At 52.5% G+C, this 21,712-nt stretch overlaps 1 protein-coding gene across 1 annotated transcript; it reads right to left on the reverse strand.

Annotated features, from left to right (window-relative positions):
• Positions 1-9,885: 9,885 nt before the first annotated feature.
• Positions 9,886-12,899, reverse strand: KCNK7 (potassium two pore domain channel subfamily K member 7). The gene is given in 4 exon segments (XM_030569505.1): positions 9,886-11,175; positions 11,177-11,268; positions 11,525-11,920; positions 12,575-12,899. Coding segments are annotated over 4 exon segments (981 nt in total). The 3' UTR covers positions 9,886-11,007.
• Positions 12,900-21,712: the final 8,813 nt, after the last annotated feature.

Genomic DNA, 21,712 nt, shown 5'->3' on the forward strand with positions numbered 1-21,712 from the left:
GTGCAACCCCCCCCTTATGAAGTAAAAACACTTTTTATATATTTAACACCATTATAAATGCTAGAAGCAAAGCAGGGTTTGGGGTGGAGGTTGACAGCTTGCAACCCCCCCCCCATGTAATAACCTCGCAACCCCATGAGGGGTCCAGACCCCCACTCTGAGAACTCCTGGTATAGTCATGCTTCTTACTACAGTCTATTGGCCACCAAGTCAACTTTGCTGTGATGCCTCTATGGATTTTTTGGGGGGCAGGGGGACTAAGACCAGGCCAATTGCCTCAAGGGGGTGGGTGTGTGTATAAAAATTTTCTGGTAGCTTTAAAGAGAAGTTGGTGGCTCTGACAATTTAACTTCAGGAATAACAAGAAAATATGCCCATGCACAAATCATTGTAATTTATTTATCTAGTTTTATAACTATGAAAAGTGATGTTAACATACAGGTGAACCCAGGGACAAATTTACAGTCGGCCCCCACCCCCCCAACCTTTTTCTTTTCCAGGCAGCAAGAACATGCTGTAAGGGCAATTGCCTGCCCCCTCCCCAATGCCACAAGGGCTCTGCTGAAGCCAAAGCCTGAACAATGTAGCTTCTGCTTCAGCCCCAGGCAGTGGGGCTTCGGCTTTCCACCCTGGGCCCCAGCACGTCTAATGCTGGCCCTGCTTGGAGGCCCTGCACCCCTGGTTGAGCACCACTGCACTAAGTCATCTAACGAGACTGTGTTCTTGACACCTTTTCTCCCCAGGAGCAGCAACTGACCACTGGGACCTCATGTGTGTGCCCACTGCTTGATGCCCGATACCCCCGCTGTGGGTGCAGAAACGCCCCGGCTAACAGCCACCTCCCCCTCGGGGACTCACTGAGCCCCAGCACCCTTTTCAGTGAGTCTCACGCAGGAAAGGCCAGAGTAACCCCCGCCCCCACGAGCTGCCCCGCTGCTGCTCCAGCGTCCGGTCCCAGACTCCAGTCTGCGCTGCATCGCCGACCCCGCTCACAGGCGCTGCGCTGCTCCGCTCCCCGCGCGGGGCGCTGCTGGCGCGCGCTACTCACACCTCGTCTTTGGCTCCAGAGGCAGGAGCAACCTCTGCTCGCCCGCGCGTAGGCCGCATCCGGGCTTATACCCCGCCCAATGGGCCGCCGCCCCGACCAATACGAGCTGAGTCCCAGTCCGGCTCTACGGATGGGCGGGGCTCTGTTGCTAAGAGCGCACGCGCTGGGCCTCGGATTTTTTTAGGGCGCATGCGCCGCTTCGCCCGTTTGGCGTTCGTCACAGGGGACAAGCCCGGGGGGAGCCTGGTGCGGAGTAAGCGCGTGGCCCCAGCAGAGCTGGCATGATCCACTCCCCCAGGAGAGGGGGGGCACTGGGGCGGCAAGGACCGCCCCCTTTTGGTCCAGCCTCTTCCCCCTTCGGCCCGGGGCTCAGAACTGCCTGGCTTCGTTCCCCCCTTGTGCCCAGAGGAGCTGGGACCCCCCCCGCTGCGCAAGGTTAATGGAGCCAGCCCGCAGGGCAGATCCCAGCCGCGAGGGGTCACCCGGGGGTAGAATGGCTGCAGGGATCCGCCCGCCTCTGCCCCGCACGGGGTGCGGCTGGGGCTCAGAATGGCACCCCCAGCCCTGCAGTCCCTCCCTGCATCGGAGACAAACAGCTCCACCGTCTGACCTTGGAAACAGACGAGCAGGAGCCTTTAGCCTAAACAATGTTACACACTTACGCTGGAATATCATATTGAACTTACCAGCATTCCTGGAGCAGTACACCTTCCCCTCCCCCCCATGCAGTAATGAAACAAACATATTGTCCCCATTTTACAGGTAGGGAAACTGAGGCACAGAGGTGGTTTATTCAAGGGCACACAGGGGTGAGGGACAGAACCCATGAGTCCTGATGCCTAGTCCTCTCTTCATATTGAGAGACAGAGGTGAAAAGCCCCCTACCCCCACCGTAGATTGGGATGGGAAGGAATACACCGTCACTCTCCCCAGAAGACACCTGCAGCCTCTACAATAAAAAATACTAAATCCAGCAAAAACCTTATTTAGCAAAAACAATCTCAAAGACCCACCAGCCCACAACAGCCCTACGGCACCAACCCCAGAGAGCATCACTGACAGATGGCTTCCTATTGCTGTCACAAAGGCTTTTAGACAGGGATCATCACCAGAGGCACAGCTAAGCCCGCCTCAAACACTCCTGAAGGGCAGGGACCCAAGCAAATTGCAGCAGCCCAGGCATTTCTCCCTTTGTGTCAGAACCCAGTAAGGGTGGGTCTAGAAAGGCTGGGCTAAGGGAAGGGCTGAGATGGAAGATTTTCTGACCCTATCCCACCCCCATAAGCTGAAGAATGCCTTTTACAGAGGGGAAGGCATGCAAAGCAGGGAAACTAGGAGTAGAAGCAAAGTCAGCTGATGATATCAGCAAAAAACAAAGCTGAGGAAGGAAATAAACCAAAAATGTTGTTATGACAAGATCCCTAGCCTGGCCAAAGCAATATGATTAGGTGACATTAACCCAGTAAAAGAAGCTGAAGAAAGCACAGGAGATATAGTAGGAGCCAGGTTACAAGATGGGGGATCTTTTAGCTGAATGTAAAACCAAAGAGCAGGCTGGTTAAAAAACACTTGGGAAAGTTAAAGTAAGTTGCCAGGTCCCAGGGTATTTGACTGAGGGCTAGTCTACATTGGCAATGCTTTAACGTGCCTTATGTGGTCACGCTCTCCCAGCGCTCTAAAAAAAACCACCTCAATGTGTGAGGCATAGCTCCCAGTGCTGGGGCACGGTTTACACTGGCAATTAACAGTGCTGCAACTTGCTACGCTGGGGGGGGTGTTTTTTACACCCCTGAGCGAGAAAGTCGCAGCACTGTTAATTGCCAGTGTAGACAAGCCCTGAGACAAATGATGTGCCATTAGGACTGACCAATGAGGCGATACAAGTAAATTAGCAGAAGAGACAGCAAGGCATTAACAGCAGTGCTGATTACATTTAAGGGCAGGCATCTAGCTGAGAAAATAACACTAGGGTTTCAGATCTCGAGAACCAAGCCATATATTCTCCCCGCCCCTAAGATGTTACATATGCCAATAGGGTGAGCATGTAGCAAATGTTTGGCAAGGGAAAACGAGGGATGGTCAGCATAGGGGCCAGCATGGCTGTGACAGTTGCACAGAAATGGAAGAGGCTGCGTGTCCTGCTGTGGTAATCCCAGTCTGGCAGCTAGAAGGTGTAGTGCAGCAAAACAAGCTAAGGAGACACAAAAGCCAAAAGTTGTTAACAACATGTGGAAGCTGTAAGGCGGCTCTGAAAACATCAGGTGGAGCAGGGAGAGAGAATCAGCACAGGACAGGGATACTGTGACATAGCCTCCCTCTATACAAATAGAACAAACACTGCACAAGGAACAGGTGATGATCTACTAGTTGTGAAAAAAGAAAGGGTTGCTGCATTTACGATAAAAGTGAGAAACTGCACATCATACATGGGGGGGGGTCAGAAAAAAATCAAATTACAGCAAGGACCATGGAAAACTACTGATGTGTTAGCAATTTGTCAATGGACCATATTCCTGCAATTTTGATTGAGGTTCATGGTGAAATGTGACTCATCTGGGGATCACAATCTTTGGTTGGAGTGCGCACAGTTTGATAGCACGGGGTCAAGAATTAAAAGAAAATAGCCAGGAAATGAAACTAACCTAGATGTCCAGTGTATTCAGGTGGTTGGTTAAATAGCTTGCTTTTAAAATCCCAAGGTATATTGCCTTTAGACGAGACCAAAAACTAGGGAGAGGAAGAGGTGTTTGTACTTTCATAAGGGAAAGATTTCACTACATAGCAGCAGAGAAAGTAGTAAGCCTCAGATACAATGATGTTGAGATCCCAGTGCAGAAAATAAATCCTTAAAGAAAAATGTATAATATCTTTAACCCATGTAGGAAATCAGAACGCTTGGAATGACAAGGAATAGTGAAGAATACTAAAATACCATGTATTATATGCGGTGACCTAAATAGTCATAACTTGTGGGGAAGACAGACAGCTGATACCAGGGGTGCATGCTTGGAAAAGTTTATTGTTGAAAATGATCTAGTGGTTTTGACCAATGGTGGCCCAACTAGATTTAAGGCAGCAGATGACAGTTTTTCCTGCCTAGCCCTGGGAATTATAACAGCAGATATTGCAGGTAGATGCAACTGGAAAATGTGTAAGGAAGAAGGAATGGGAGTGATCGTTTGCCTACACTTACTATTTTTCAAGGACAAGGTGAGTTGAAGGTAATGAAAAATGATCCACCTGGTATTTTCAGAAAGCTACCTGGGAACTATTTACAAGTAAGTTACTGATTTTGTGAATGTTCATTGTCAGAGTGATGATGACAGAGAATTTCAATGACAATGTAATAAAGGAATTATGGCTACTGTAGCTGTTGCTATTAAATAAGATATTGAAGTAAGTATCCCAGAACTAAACCCTCCCCCTCCCTTCCATGGTAGAATGAGGTGTGCAAAATGATGGTTAAAGAATGGAACAAAGCTTATAAAAAAGCAAAAAAGACAATCCATAGTAGAGATCTACCCAAGTATAAAAGTAATAAGGAAGTACCACAAAGCATTATTAAAAACGAACAAAGAATAAGTTGAAGTCCATGTTGTGGGCAGATAAACATACCAAGACATCAGAAACATTCAAGCAATTTAGAAGAATGACTGGAATTCAGACTAAGCTCTGGTCAGTCTACACTATAAACTTCACTACAACTACATTGCTCAGGAGCGTGAGAAATCCACACCCTGGAGTGACACATTTATACTCCCAGTGTAGACAGCGCAATGTCAGCAGAAGAGCTTCTCACAGCCACATAGCTACTGCCTCTCGGGGAGGTGGATTAACTTTACTGATGAGAGACTATCTCCTGTCAGTGTAGTAGCTGAAGCACTGCATTAACTGAAGCACTGCAGCATTTTCAGTGTAGACCCGCCTAAAAGTAGACACGTCCCAGCTGTAATTGGGACTGACAAAATAGAAGTTCTGATCATGAGAAAGCAGCTAAAAACGTGGTATGAAATGGAAGGCTTGCCATAGAAATGCCCTTGAGTGAACAGGAATTCAAAAGTCTAGTACAGAAGAATGTAAAAGAGGAATGGTAAAAAAATTGGGAATAATGAACGAAGAGGAAGAAGATTCTTTGATTTGTGCCCTACAGTTGAGGATAAGGACTTTCTTCAGGGCCTGACCTAGGACAATTAAGTGACTTTGTTTATCATGTTAACTGGCCACTGTGGCTTAAACCAAAATCTTTTTTGAATAAATAGACACAAGGAGGGACTATGTACGCACTATAGGGCAGAAGAAACTAATCACCACCTGTGATGAGTATGGAAGGGCTTTGATAACGGCATTCTAATGTCTTAAGGTAACAAAAGTTACATTGTTATTTAGTAAAAATAGTGGGGAAATGGGGCAGTGGCAGCAAGGCCTCCTTACATTATCTGAAGGGCACAGGGCAAAGCAAGAGAGTATAAACTGCTGAGTATTGAGGCATCATAATTGCTGGTGGTGATGGACTATTCAGTCAAGTCTGCTTCACCATTAAAAACAAAGAAAGAAAGAAACCCAGTGGCATCTAATAGAGCAAGGAGAGAGGGGCTGGGAGCCAGGACTCCTGGGCTCTATCCCAGCTCTGTGAGGGAAGTGGGGCTTGAGAGGGGGGAAGGGATTCTGGCCTCTGACAAATGGGATGATGAGTTGACATTAAATCCCCTCCCACCCCCGAGGGCAATGAACAGGCCCAGATACCATGGAGCTGGATGAAGGGCTGATGCTCACCTGAGGCAGAGCAGAGGCCATGGCTCATAGGCTAAAACCAGAAGGGACCAGCATGATTACCTAGTCTGATCTGCACATTGCAGGGCACAGAATCTCCCCCACCCACCCCCATCATTTGCCCCTGTTAGGCCTAAATAAAAATATAGCAAACAAAACCAGGTATGCCAACCTGACCAAAGTCAGGCTAACAAAGGTTTGTAGGTAATCCCTAAGTGAAAAACACTGAAAAGCAGCAGCATGTTTTACAAGCGCTGGGAAAAAGTGAAATAAAAGAGAAGCTGCATTCCTGGCATAGTACCAGATGTGCTGTGTTCGGGAAGCTCCTTCGAAAAACTGCTAAAAGCCCTAGTTTCCCAGCCTCCTTGTTTTCACTCCCTGGTTTTGTTCTTTGTTTAACTCCCCTATATTTCTAACTTTAGGCATGCATGTATACTAAAGGTGTCTAGTTTCTAGTTGTTAAAAAAGGGGGTGGGTTGCTCCAGTAAATAATTTATAACGCGACGAAACTGTCTATATAGGCTTATACTAAGATGTAAAAAGGGGGCTGGTTCTCTCGGGAGACAAGCTGCTCTCTATTAATGCGTGCACTTGTCAATAAAAAGCTTTTAATCAAACCTTGCTGGTGTTGCCTGTCTCTCTCGCGGTCAAACAACAAACTTTGCCGTCGGGGTTAAAGTCCCTAACACCCCTAACCTCTGGCTAAGTTACTGACTTCAAGTTACAGAGGATCCACCATTTACTCTAGTTCAAACCAGCAAGTGACCCATACTGCAGAGGAAGGCTATAAAACAAACAAAAAACAAACCCAGGGACTATCTGACCATGGGAAAATTCCTTCCTGACCCAAATCTGGCGATCAGTTAGATCATGAGCATGCAGACGAGACTCGCCAGACACCTGGGAAAGAATTATCTGCAGTAACTCAGAGCCCTCCCCAACTAGTGGCCCGTCACTGGCCCTTGGAGAGATTTGCTAGTATCAGTCCTGGACGGTCACATGCCATTGTAGGCAGCCCCATCATACCGTCCCCTCCATAAACTTAGCAAGCTCAGTCTGGAAGCCAGTTAGATTTTTTGCCTCCACTGCTCCCCTTGGAACTTAAGGTGTGACAATGCTGCCCATGGGGGCCAGCTGAGGTCACTCAATTAGGGTGAACTGTAAGCAAAATGGGTCAGACAAACCCCAAAGGCTGGTGGATATTCCAATACTTAGATTTACCACGCCAGCACAAAACGACTTCTATAGTACTTCACTGGTCACTCAGAAGTCCAAATAATGCAGTTCCTTTAAAGTTCCCAGCCTCAGGCCTCCATCCAGACACACACATTAGTTATGATAATGATTACTGAACATCTTATCTCATCATATAAAAGAAAAGGTTCTTCCAATCCCAAAGGGTCAGCCACACACCCAGGTCCAATTATAACTTAGATCTTACCCAAAATACACGCTTATAGTAAAATCTCATTAACTAAACTAAAATTTATTACAAAAGAAAAGAGAGAGGGTGTTGGTTAAAAGATGAATTTACATCCAGACTTGAATTCAATTCTTGAGGTTCAGATACATAGCAGAGATGAGCTTTTAGTTGCCTAAAGTCCTTTTAGAAATAGTCCATAGGTTATAGTCCAATGTCCATATTCAGGGTGACTCCAGTCAGTGACTTGGGATCTCAACCCTTGTGGCTCAGGGTTTTCCCTTCTTGAAACCCAAAGCAGATCTGAGATGAAGGAGGATCATGTCTCAGGGCTTTTATACATTTCCAACATCTATTTGTCATGAGAAAACAAGCTTAACTTTCCTTCTCTCAAACATCATGGCAATTAGCACAGGGTAATTTATCCATTAAACAGTTCAGATACAAGTTACCACAACCTTCAAAGAGACTTATAGACAATAATACTATTTAACTCAAGTGTCTTCCTAAATATTGATATTCGTTTTTTGATCTTTGAATCAAAGCTATATCAATGGACAAGACTTGTTTGCTTACATCACGAGACCTGAGCAAACATCTACCCTTCTATCTCTAACAATGCAGGCTTGCATTTCAAAGCTCTATAAGTTTACATATCTTCCTAACAAGTCTTTAAAGTTCGGCCATGGGTCATGTCAGTCTGTGAATTAAACAACTCTTTCTGGCCCTGTGTCACCTTTCAATGAGATATATTACACTCATAACATCACAGAAGGCTGTTCCAGAACTTCACTCCTCTGGTGGTTAGAAACCTTCAACTAATTAGTAACCAAACTTGTTGATGGCCAGTTTATAGCCATTTGTTCTTGGGTCCACATTGGCACTTGAATTATTCCTCTCCCTCCTCTGATGTGTTTATAGCAAGCAATCAGATCCCCCCTTAGCCTTCACCTGGTTAGACCAGGGGTCTCAAACACACAGCCCAGGGGGTTATTTCCTGCAGCCCACCAAGCCCTCTACATACCCCCGCCCCTTCCTGTGTCCACCAAGCTTCCCATGCCCCACCCCCGGAGTTTTTTCCTGCGATGACCAAGCTCCCCTCACCTACCGTGCCGCATCCCCACTCCTCTGTCTACTTCCAGGGGCTTCCCACCACCAAACAGCCGTTTGGCTGCTCTTAGCGCTTTCCAAGAGGGAGGGGGAGGAGTGGGGAGCCATGTGCTCAGGGGAGGAGGCGGGAAAGAGGCAGGGCCAGGGATTTGGGGAAGGGGTTGGAATAGGGGCAGGGCAGGGTGGAGTTGGGGTGGGGACTTTGGGGAAGGGGTTGGAATGGGGGAAGAGGTGGGGCAGGGGCAGGGCCTTATGGAAGGGGTGAAGTGGGGACAGGGCTGAGGGGGTTGTACCTTTATATGAAAAGGTGTCAGTGATGCAGCCCTGGGGCCAATGTACCCTCGCCGTGATTTGAGTTTGAGATCCCTGGGTTAGACTAAACAAGCCAAGCTCCTTGAGTCTCTTTTCTATTCCTCAGACCATCCTAGTAGCCCTTCTCTGCACATCTGCCCATTTGAATTCACCTCTTACACATGGGAGACCAGAACTGCACACAATATTCCAGATGTGGTCTCACCAGGGCCTTGTACAATGGTCCTAACACTTCCCTGTCTCTACTCTAAATACCTCACCTCAGGCATCCTAGGACTGCACTAGCATTTTCCACGGCCCCATCACCCTGGCAGCTCATAGTCAGGTCTTTCTCTTCCTCTCTTGCTTCCAACTCAGATGTCCCCAGCTTATAGGAAAAGCTCTTGTTGCTAGTACCTACGTGGACAGCCTTGCACTTTGCAGTTTCACATTTCACTCCATTTCTATTATTCCAGTTTTCAAGGCTGTTCAGTGACACCCCACAGCCAGAGCCCCGGGCGTAACCCAGTGCCCTGGACCGACAGGATGATGCTTACAGAGAACCTGATTCCTGGGTTCTCTCTCAATGGGAATGGGCCGTGGTCAGCAGTGGGGTGTCTCACCCAGATGCCAGCAATAGGCATCTCCAGGCTGATCCAGGACAGTAGGAAGGTTGGCAGCAGGGTTGATGCCCAGCAGGGCAGTGGGATTGCAGGGTCTCAGCTGGGGCAATGCCCGCAGATGCAGGTACCCAGAGCACACAGCAGTCAGCACCCCTGCCCTGTACCAGCACCTGGAGGGACAGGGCTCCAGGGAGTCCACAAGACTGCTGGGGGTAGACCAGCTGGAATGCTACAGCTTCCTGCACCCTCATCCACTAGTGCTTCCCCTCCTGAACTCCCCACTGCTTTCTACCCTCAGCCCTCACCTACCACAGCCTCTTGCCTCCCCACCTACTCACTCCCCTCCCATCTGCCTCCCTCCACCTCACCTGATGCCCTCTCCTCCTCCCCCCACCCCCTGCACTGACTGTCCCTCCCCCTGGACCCTCAGCTTCTCCCCCTCTCATTCCCCTCCCCCCATGTCCCTTCCAAGGAATTGTCAGGGATTTGGTTAATTTAACTCTCCCCCGCCCCCATTAGCGTGTTAGTGAAATTACAGTGAGCATTTAGACCAGTTTAATTCCCCCCCCCATACACACCCCTCCCAGAGCTAGAGACAGAACTCAGGTATCCTGGCTCCCAGTCACCCTGCTCTAACCCACTAGACTCCACTCCCCTTTCAGAGCTGGGAAGAACCCAGGAGTCCTGGCTGCCAGCCCTCCCTCCTGACTCTCTGGTCTCAGCTGGATGGGGAGCACAACTGTGCCCAGCAGGATAGAGGAGAAGGAAGAAGCAGTTCCAGAGGGTATTGATCCACGTGTTGAAGAGGCGAGTCCATCCAAGGCAGACAGGGCAAGCCAGGCACGGTGGTTTTCCCATACCCAGGAAAAGGGGATGCCAGCCACCATCAGGGCCCCACCCTGCACCCCCCCATGGCCCAGGCCCAGCAGTACTGTCTGGTGAGGGGATCCGCATGTGGGAGTGCTTACCTGAGAAAAGAAAAGGTGAATGCTGCACTGCAACCTTCTCCCACAGCAGTGCCCCCAGCCAGGGACTCGGGCACTGTGAGCTTCCCCCACAGCAGTGCAACAGTTATTAAAACAACAAACCACCACAACATTGTAACTGGCATTAGGAACTTTTTACCTATCTGGATTAGAACCCAGGAGTCCTGGCTTCCAGCGCCCCCTCCTCTAACCCATGAGATCCCCTCCCTTCCAGAGCTGTACCCCTCTGGGAAGGGAATTCTCACCTTGCTGTGGCCAGGTGGTAGGAGTGACCATAGGGCCCAGATGCCTGGTGGCCTTTGCTGCTCCCCTGGGCTGTGAGGCTGGCATTGGCTTGGCTCAGGGACAGGCACAGGGTCCAAGACTTACCCCCTCCTGAGTAATTCCTGGGGGTGGGGGGATAGGAAGCAGGAGGGTGGCTTATTTACTCTGAGGCTACCAAGTGTCTTCCCATCCCCACCCAGCCCAGTATTTCCCCTGGCCACTCAGGATCACACCTGTGGGCTCTTCCATGCCAGTGTTTCCCCTCTCTGCCGTCCCAGATCCAACCCATGGGATCAGCCACCCTCTGCCCCAATGAAACCAATGGAAATGGGCTCATCCAGCCCATATTCTCCCTGTCCCAGGACAAAACAATGGTACTGGTACCAGCTTGGCACCCCCACTCCACATCCCCATGAGCAGTGTTTATTCTGTACAGCTTCATTTAGTGATGCATGAAAGGAGGTGGGGGGGGACACAGACATTGTCCGTGGAGGGTTACCCAGAGGGGCTATCATGGGGTGCCACTCTCCCATCTGCCTTGCTGTCTGCTTGGCTCCCAGAGGGGGTGGCCCCGCAGATAGTAGCCAGGCCCAGCTGGTCATGGCTCAGGATCTCCAGCTGGTCATCGTCCTCACTGGAGGGGGAGGTAGGGGCCTGTGGGGGGGGCGAAGAATCGGACAAGGCTGTGGACTTCACGCAGCTCATAGATGGTCTCCAGGGCCAGCAGCATGGCCAGGAGCCCCAGGAGAAGGTAACCTGTGGGGGAGAGATGAGGATCAAGGGACTGAGATGGGATTTCTCCCCTTTCCTCTGCAGCACAGCATCCCCATAGAGCCCTATCCCCTCCCTGCACCAGTGCCCCCTACAGAGCCCCCACCCTGCTCCCTGCAGCACAGCACCCCCTACTGAGGCCACCCACCTCCATCCCTGCAACATAGGCCCTCTGCTGAGCCAGTTCCCCCACTCCCAGCAGCACAAGTTTCCCCTAGTGACTGCCTGGAGAATGGCTCACAGGTGATGCTGATTTTGTAGAGATGGCGTAGCGAGGGGGGGCTGCCGCGACCTGGCACGTAGTCCCCAAGCCCAATGGTGCTGAGTGAGATGAAGCAGAAGTAGACGGACTCCAGGAAGGTCCAGCCATTCTCCAGGGCCCAGAAGCAGAGGGCTGGCAGCAGGATAAAAAGCCCCAGTACACTCAGTCCCATGGCAGCTGCGTGTCCCAGCGCTGCATGGTCCGGAGAGATGCCCCAGTGGGTGTGAAGATACCGAACGGGCCGGTGGCTCAGCAGACCCATGAGTTGCTGCAGGAGACAGGTGGCCAGGAGCAGGGTGACTGGGAGCCCCAGTAGGGTGTAGAAGATGCAGAAAACTTTCCCCCCATCCGACAGGGGCACCGTATGGCCATAGCCTGGGGGGAGAGAGTCAGTGGGGAGGGGGAGGAGGTGGAGGTGGTGCCCCTCACTCCCAACCCATAGCTCACTGCTATCCCAGCTCTACCCCACATACCCCACCCTAGCTCTGCCAGCGCCACTCACTCTTAACCTGCAGCTCCCTTCCCCGCCCTCCCGCCCCTGGGCTCCCTTCACCCCCACCCCTGCTAGTGCTGCTCACTCCCAACCCGCAGCCCCTGCTCTCCCAGCCCTGGGCTCCCATCACCCCCCAGCCCTGCCAGTGCCCCTCACTCTCAGCCCGCAGGCCCCTGTTCTCCCGGCCCTGTGCTCCCTTCACCCCACAGCCCTGGGCTCCATTCACCCCCCAGCCTTGCTGGGGCCCCTCACTCTCAGCCCGCAGGCCCCTGTTCTCCCGGCCCTGGGCTCCATTCACCCCCCCAGCCCTGGGCTCCATTCACCCCCCCAGCCCTGCCAGTGCCCCTCACTCCCAACCCGCAGCCCCTGCTCTCCCAGCCCTGGGCTCCCATCACCCCCCAGCCCTGCCAGTGCCCCTCACTCTCAGCCCGCAGGCCCCTGTTCTCCCACCCCTGGGCTCCCTCCATCCCCCAGCCCTGCCGGTGCCCCTCCCTCCCAGCCCGCAGGCCCCCGCTGCCGGCGCCCCCCGCCCCTACCCGTGGTGGTGAGGACGCTGGCGGCGAAGAACAGCGCCGAGCTGAAGTCCCAGTTCTCGTCGTCCGAGACGTTGCCCAGCGCGGAGACCCCGTAGCTGTCGGCGTCCAGCACCCGCTGCAGCAGCCGCTCCAGGCCGGGCTCCGCCAGGCAGCCCTGGTGCTGGCGCACGAAGCCGGCCCTGGCGCCCCGCAGCGCCTCCCGGAGCCCGGCCTCCTGCGGCGCCTCGACGCCCACGAAGACGGCGGCGCCCAGCAGCAGGAAGAGCCCGTAGGCGCCCAGCAGCAGCCAGTAGCGCCAGCGCTGGGGCACCGCGGGCAGCTCCATGGGGCCAGCCGGGCTGCGGCTGCTTCCTGGCCGGGCCACACCTGCCGCGGGTGGAGCCGGCTAGGCCCCGGGCCAGGCAGGTGCAGCCGGTTCCTGGTGCTGCTGAGCTGGGCGTGTTAACCCTTCCGGCGCCGGCCTGGGGCGGGAGTCCAGCTCGGCTCCCCCGGGGGCGGCTCCGTAGGCCTCTGCGGAAGCCCCCAGAATGGAGCCTGCAGCAGAATGGACTCCCTCCGCCGTGGGCAGGGAGAGCCCTGAACGCGGAGAAACACCCCAGGGGGAGGTTGCGGGGCTGGGAGCCAGAACTGGGCTCTACCCGGGGGGCGGTCTAGTGGTTAGAGCAGGCGGTTGAGAGCCAGGATCCCCGGGGTCTACTCCTAGCTCTGCTGCTGACCTTGGACAAGTCTCTTCCAGTGCCTCAGTTTCTCCTCCCATCCTGTGTTTAGTCAGACTGGGAGCTGTACAGGGCAGAGCCTGTTTCTCCCTGTGGGTCTCTGCAGCAGTGGGGGCCCCAATCTCCCTGCCAGCTGCTGCACAGACCCACAGGGTGAGGCAGACCCTGACCTGAACAGCTCCAGTCCCAGTCAGATTCAATAAAGACAGGATCATTCCCTATTGTACCGATGGGTAGGGTTGCCAGCCCTACCGGAACTGGCATCAATCTCCGGGTAACTATTGAAAGCAATCAGGAGATTTTAATAGTTATGGTACAGTTAATGACATTACATCATGGAGGTGAGGCGGGGGAAGTCTCCCGGAATAGCTTCAGTCAGAGTTGGCAACCCTGCAGATGGGGGAAACTGGTGCAGGGGAGAGGCAGGGACACATCCATGATCCTGCCTGGCACCTGCAGCAGAGATGGGATGTGAACTCAGGTGTGCTGATGCAGCACCCCAACCACAAAACCCTTCTCCCCTACCCCATTACGGGCAAGGTTCTTCTGCACAAAATATCCAGCAAATCTCAGAGACTCCAGCATACAAAGGGTTAACCCCTGAGCACTCCAAAGGGGGTGGGAAGGACTGACTGAGGAGAGGGAGGATCTGCTCCCAGCAGCTGCACGAGGCGGGGGTGACAGGAGGATGTGTCTTGCTAGGCTATTGAAAGTGGCTGGCATTGGGGAGTGGGGTCAGTGGGGCATGAAGCTGCCCTTCACCCCCAGGGACTAGAAGTGTGTGTGTGTATAGAATTGAAACCAACACACACACACACACCCAGCTGGGATCGTTTGCAATAATCGTTGGCAAAGCAGCTGGTCTCTTTGGGCAGCCGTTCAACGGGAAGACCAGCACTCCAGGGGCAAAATGAATGGGTGCAATGATCTCATTCTGTCTCCTAGAGCAGCCATGCCCCTCCCCTGCCCCCAGGGCCTTTGCCCAACACCAGGGACCTCTGGTCACACGCAGAGGCCACTGGTGCAGACAGAAAGAGTGTGGCCGAGCTGGTAGCATTCACACATGCTTCACACCAGGCCTGGGGTGTATCAGACCAATGGGCCCATCTAGCCTGGTATCATGGCTGCTGGATTCAGAAACCTGGCAGCTCTGGGATAATTTAGCCCCAGGTAAAGGTTCCACCAGACTCCAGGAAACTGAGGCATGGCTCAATGTTGCTGAAGCTTAGACCCCAACTAAAACTGTGGAAACAGGTATAGTTCAGTATTGCTGTAGCTAACATCTCAGCCAACCCCCAGGACTGGAGGAACCTTTTCCTAGGGACAAATTATCCCATAGCTGAGGGGGGTTTAAGCCTGCCACAGGACCAGGCTAGATGGAACCACTGATTATTTTTTACCTCATCTAACTCTGGATATGATGGCTATATTCACTCCCCTCTGGGTTTTTTATTTATTTATTTTTTTTGGTAATCAGGCTGAATGGAAATCTAGTTGCAATGAGTCCCCCAGGCAAAAGGTGTATGGGATAGCTCATTGGTTTGAGCCTGGGCCTGCTAAACCCAGGGTTGTGAGCTCAATTGTTGAGGGAGCAATTTGGGGATTGGTCCTGCTTTGAGCAGCGGATTGGACTAGATGCCATCCTGAAGTCCCTTCCAACCCTGATATTCTATGTTTTTTGAGGGACGGGGGAGGATTTCTCACAGGGCAGTGCAGAAACAAGAGGTGAAGATTAATAGGATAATTGAGAACCAATAATGAACTAAGAATGAGGAAATGATCCCACCCTGGAATGTTGTGCTCAAGAATCCAGATATGAAGTAACAAGGAACTGAAAGAATATTGTAATGAAGTATATAATATAACCACACAATATTGTTAATGAACAGAATTAAATAATTAATCAAGATGTTAATAAAATAATGATTAAATTATTAACGTATTACAAATCATACATAAAAAAATTTAAACAAATATAATTAAAGAATGACTATAACAGTAAAATAATACATAAAACACTATTAATAAAATAAATAATTATAGTCTCAATTACTAGTTATAAAATTAATGAAATACATTGATACTATTTTGCAATCAAGTTAAGCATAAAATAAAGCTATTTTATTAATTATAATTAATAATTACATTATATTCACAAAATTATATTAAAATATAATAAACACAAATAAAATAGAACATTAAAACATAATAAAATACATTAAATGACAAGCCAACAATAAAACTATTTTAATAATAATTATAAAATATATAACATAAAAGTATAATTATTGCTATACAATTAATACAATAAAATAATTATATCAATTAAATAGATCAATAAATATAATCAATGAAAGAAAAACATTACTAATAAAATATAACTAATTAATTATAAAACCATATAATAATAAATCAGATAAATGATAAAATGTAATGAAATATAATGCACAATATAATCAATAAAAATATCAAAAATAATTAATCCAATGATCACGATAATTAATAAAATGTGATCTATACAAGAATAAAATCAATAAGATATATTTTAAAATCAGTCAATTAAATAAAAAAGAAACATTAACTACAACAGGGAAAGCAGTACAAAATATGCGAAAAAATAAACATGAAATTAACCCAACAAAAAGGAAGTGCATAATAAGAAGACACAAACTACAGGAAGACACGTATTAAAGTGGAGAGAGAATGCATTTTTAAAAAGTCAGTAAAGACAAATTTAATGTTAAGAAACCATAAATGATTCAGAAGTCTAACAAAGAGCTCATACAGTGTACATTTAAAAATAAATTATGAATGTAAAACATGATGACAAACAGTACTAATATGACTGACTGTATGGATGAATAAATGACAACATATAGATACTAGACTGCAGGGGAGAAGCCTACACCCCGTTTGGTTGTGTGGGGGAGACTGTAGGGGGATGATTCTGCACTCAGAGTGCGCAGAGGAAATAAATCTTAAGGTGCGATCCTGCCCTGCAGGCTGTGGGGGCTAGGTGGAATCTGGGTTTGATACAACCTTGATATATACCCCCACACACACCTGCCTGCCTGCCTGATCCCCTTTAGAAATGGAACCAGAGCTCCTTCCTTCCCCTGTGCATCTCAGGGGTGCAGTGAAGGGTTAATTCCTCCCTTCCACACCCCCACCCTGCTCCTGCCCCACAGCCCAGCTCCAGTGTGAATTCTCTCTCCGGGGGGATGATTCATTGGACCTCCATCCAGCACGAGTTGTGCCTATAATAGGGGGTCCTTTTGTGTCTGGCACAGGCAGGGATCACGTGTGGGGGCACCTGCCATCTGCCACTGCCCCCCACTCCCTGGGGACCCTCTAATCTTGCTGCCAGCCCCACGGCCATTGGCTTCCCCAGCCCGACCATCTGGAGCTGTGGGGCTGCACAATAGGGGCAGGGACTTTATATACAGGGCTGGGGCATATGGGGCACAGAGGACGCACAGACTGAAGGGAGTGGGGACAGTGCTGAGGTCCAGTCAGTCCGAGGGAGACCCCAGAACTGGCACAAAGGCTGGACAGGCCAAAGGAGCCCCAGAACCAGCACTGAGGTGTGGACAGACCGAGGGAGCCACTAGAATCAGCACTGAGGTGCAGACGGGCCGACAGAGCCCCCAGAACCGGCACCAAGGTGCGGACGGGCCAACAGAGCCCCCAGAACTGGCACCGAGCTGCAGACGGGTTGACAGAGACCCCAGAACCGGCACCGAGGTGCAGACGGGCTGAGGGAGCCCCCAGAACCGGCACTGAGGTGTGGACGGGTGGAGGGAGCCCCCAGAACCGGCACCGAGGTGCAGACGGGCTGAGGGAGCCCCCAGAACCGGCACTGAGGTACGGACGGGCTGAGGGAGCCCCCAGAACCGGCACTGAGGTGCGGACGGGCAGAGGGAGCCCCCAGAACCGGCACCGAGGTACAGACGGGCTGAGGGAGCCCCCAGAACCGGCACTGAGGTACGGACGGGCTGAGGGAGCCCCCAGAACCGGCACTGAGGTGCGGACGGGCAGAGGGAGCCCCCAGAACCGGCACCGAGGTGCAGACGGGCGGAGGGAGCCCCCAGAACTGGCACCGAGGTACAGACGGGCTGAGGGAGCCCCCAGAACTGGCACTGAGGTGTGGACGGGCAGAGGGAGCCCCCAGAACCGGCACTGAGCTACGGACGGGCTGAGGGAGCCCCCAGAACTGGGACTGAGGTGCGGACGGGCAGAGGGAGCCCCCAGAACCGGCACCAAGGTACGGACGGACTGAGGGAGCCCCCAGAACCGGGACTGAGGTGGGGACGGGCTGAGGGAGCCCCCAGAACCGGCACTGAGGTGCGGACGGGCAGAGGGAGCCCCCAGAACCGGCACCGAGGTGCGGACGGGCTGAGGGAGCCCCCGGAACCGGCACTGAAGTGTGGACGGGCCGAGGGAGCCCCCGGAACCGGCACCGAGGTGCGGACGGGCAGAGGGAGCCCCCAGAACCGGCACCGAGGTGCGGACGGGCTGAGGGAGCCCCCAGAACTGGCACCGAGGTGCGGACGGGCTGAGGGAGCCCCCAGAACTGGCACTGAGGTGCAGACGGGTGGAGGGAGCCCCTGGAACCAGCAGAGAGGTGCGGACAGGCCGAGCGGGCCCCCAGAATAGGCACGGAGGTGTGGATGGGCTGAGGGAGCCCCCAGAACCAAAGGCAAGGCCGGCCGTGAGAGCCCCCAGGGCTGATAACAGTGAAGTTCTTACAGACCGAGGGAGCCCCCAGACCTGGCACCAAGATCCAAACAGGTCAAAAGAGCCCCCAGCACCCACAATGCCCCGTGGTTTCCTGGTGAAGAGAACCCATAAGGCAGGCCCAGCCTCCTATCGGATCCGAGCCCCCTCAGCTGAGCCTCTTGGTGCCAAACCCTGGCCTCCAGGCTGCCCCATATCACTACCCCCCACCCAGGGGAGCCCCCCTGGTGCAAGCTGGACTCCAGCATCCTGCCCCCTGCCCCAGAATCCCCTGCTGCCAGCAGCCTCCCCCTCCTCCTCGAGACGGGGAGCCATTGTGTGCCAGCTGTGCCGCCAGGCCTACAGCGACCCGCCCTCGCTGGCCCGGCATGGTTGCTCCGGCCTGGCCCGCGTGGAGTACCGCTGCCCTCAGTGCCCCAAGGCCTTCGGCTGCCCGGCCAATCTGGCCTCCCACCGGCGCTGGCACAAACCCCGCGGGCAGGGGGCAGCCAAGGAGAACCAGAGCCCTGAGCCGGGCACTGGGCCCGACTCTCACCGGGCGGACTTCGGCTGCATCCACTGCTCCAGGCAGTTCAGGCGCTGCAGCGACCTGCACAGACACCTGCAGCTACACCGGGCAGGGCCAGGGCTGAGCCAGAGTCAACATCTCCATGGCAACTGCCCCCCCATCCGCCTCTGCTTGCCAAAGGAGGGGGCTCTGGGCCTAGCTGTTGGCTCCCAGCCCTGTCCACTGGGGGTGGTTGTCTCCACCAGCCTTTCCCGGGGCAAGAGAGGTCTGATCAGCCCCCCCAGTGAAGCTCTGGACTCCCCCCCAGCAGCTCTGTCGGTGCCACTCAACCCCGACCCCCAGCTCTACCAATGCCCTCAATCCTGACCAACAGCCCCCTGCTATCCCAGTCCTGGGCTCCGTGCCCCCCAGCCCCAGCCCCAGCTCTGTCAGGGCCCCTCAATCCCAACCCACAGCTCCCTGCTATCCCAGCCCTCATTCCCCCCACCACCACACACACACTCTAGGAGCGCCCCTCAATCCTATTTATTGTGTAACAGAGATTTTATCATGAAGATCTAAGAGCAACAAAGAACTGTTTTCAAAGAAGAAAACTGCTCAGGTCAGGCTGGCCCAGGCCCCACCTTCCCCGGATCCTGAGCACTGGTGTCAGATGTGCACTGGACAGGCTCACGGACTGGGTGGATCTGGAGCAGACAGACCCCCTGTGGCTTTGCTCTTCTGAAAAACTGAGACATTTGCCTTGAAGATCCAGCACTGAGGGGAAGGTTTTTGATTTGCAACAACTACCCTGTTCTGCATGGATCCCTGGCCCTCCACAGGCAGAGGCGCACGCCAGCACCACCCAAGCCCAAGGCTCAGTGTGGCACAGGAGCAGAGCTACACGCAGCCATGGTATGAGTGGGCACTGCTTAGGAAGGCAGCTCTGTCTGTGCCTGGGGGAGGGCATGTCTATTAACAGAAGAGTTTGGGGTGAGGTTATTGTGGGGACGAGGCAGTGGGTGTGTCCGCATGGGAGGAGTTTGTCTGAACTATGTATCGGGGGTGTGTGTGTGTTTTGTGTCACTTTGTGGGAGGGTTGTCTAGCGTCTGTGGGTATCTGTGGACACATATCGCAATGCTGTTGTGGTTCTGATCTGATGGGCCCAATAATGTCATGTTTCTGTATGCAACCAGCCCTCCCTTCCAGTCTCCTCAGCTGGCCTGGCACTAACCACCCACACCCTGCTGCTCCTGACATTGTGACATGTCATAAATGCAATAAAGATAAATAAACTCTGCTCCCCAATTCCCAGTTGTCTCCCGCCCCAACCCAGCACGGGCACCACACAATGGGGAACATGCCCCAGAGGAGTCTCCACAGATCCTGACCAAGATTGGGGCCCCATCATGCCAGGTGCTGCCCCAAGATCAAGGGCACCCTTTTGTGAGGGGCACTGCACAGACCCGCAACCAAGATCAAGGGCCCCTGTTGAGCCAGTGCTGCAGACCCCAACCAAGATCAGGGCCCCCCTCAGGGTGGGTACTGCACAGATCCCAATCAATATCAGGCTCCTGTCATGCCGGGTGCTGCACAAACACACAATGAGAAACAGTCCAGCCTCACAGAGCTCACAGGCTAAATTAATGAAATCCAGGAGTCTGGACTCCCATCACTCTCCAACCTCAGGACTCTTCAGAGATGGATTCGTGTGCTCCGAAAAGTTCATGTTCCCCCATAGTAGGGGTCTACTATAGACCACTAATGAAAAAGGAGAAGGAGTTCCATGAGGCATTTCTAGAACAAACACCAGCAATATCCAAGACATGAGACCTGGGTAGATATTGGAGACTTCAGCCGCCCAGCCATCTGGTGAAAAAGTAATGCAGCAAAGCACAAAATGGGCCAATAAATTCTTGGAACTGTTGGGGATAATGTCTGTTTCAGAAAGTGGAAGTAACCAGCCCCTGGAGACGGGATTGTGACCAGTAGGAGGGATCACTTGCAAATCTGGGTGAAAGCGATCCTGAAATACCATTTAATGACTCTAAGGAAAGGAAGGAGTCAGAGCAGCAGAATCAGGACAACAGGCTTCAAAAAAGCCAACTTCACCAAACTCAGAACTGGGAGCTAAGGTCCCAGGGGAAGAAAACTGAAGGGAAACAGGAGTTCAGGAGAGCTGGGAGTTTCTCAGAGAGACAAAGGTAAAGGCACAACAGCAAACTAGTCTGATGCGAAGGAAAGGCCAACCTGTCTCCATCAGGAGCTCTTTAATGACCTGCAAATCAAAAGGGAATCTGACAAAAAGTGGAAACGTGGGTGAATTGCTAAGAATTAGCACAAAAGACTGGCTCCCGCAGGCAGGGACAAAAGCAGAAAGGCTAAGGCACAGAATGAGTTACTCCTAGCAAGGGACACAAATAAGGACTTATGTAAATCAGGCATTCACAGAAACAGTGAAATTAGTCCAAGATAGTGGTGTTTCCAGAAGTGGGGAGGCAGAAGCAGGGCTGTTGAAAAAAATCATGGTATTGGGCTAATTTGGCTGCTCGTGAGGGAGTAAGGGCAAGGATTGGGGCTTGGATCGCTCCATCCTCAGCTCCAGCCCAAGCTGTCACTGTTGTTTCCTGTCTGGTCAGCCGGCAGGGAGAGTGGGGGTGGCACTGCCAATGTGGAGCCCTGGCTGGCCTGACCTATAGTGGCCCCTGACAGACTCCGGGGGAGACACTGCAGCACCAGCTGGCGAGGAGAGATTGGGATCTACCACTTGGAGCAGAAGCAGGGGTGTGAGGGGGTCCTCCCCTGGCAGGGGGATCTTGGTGTGAGGGGGCCCTGCCCTGGCACGGGGATCAGTGCTGGGGGATGGAATAGACACCTCCCCCTTCACACAACTGATCATGCTCCAAGCAGCAGAACCTGGTCTCACCCTGATCCCCCACACCAGGACATGGCACCTCACACATCCCCGATTCTCCCAGCAGGGCAGGGCCCTCTCCCCCATCCCTGGCCCAGGCCAGATTGCCAGCATCATGAGGTGAGACATCCCCACAGGCCACCACCTCACTACTCCCAGGGTTGGACTGACCTGCCACCTTCATGTCCCTCTCTGGAATGGGACCAGCTTGCGAACCCTGCATGAGCACCTGAGGCTTCAGTGGGGAGGTGGAAGTGTATATGACTGTTTCCGCCTCCCAGCT

Source organism: Gopherus evgoodei, chromosome 7 (genome assembly GCF_007399415.2).
Source record: "Gopherus evgoodei ecotype Sinaloan lineage chromosome 7, rGopEvg1_v1.p, whole genome shotgun sequence".
Taxonomy (NCBI): Eukaryota; Metazoa; Chordata; order Testudines; family Testudinidae; genus Gopherus; species Gopherus evgoodei.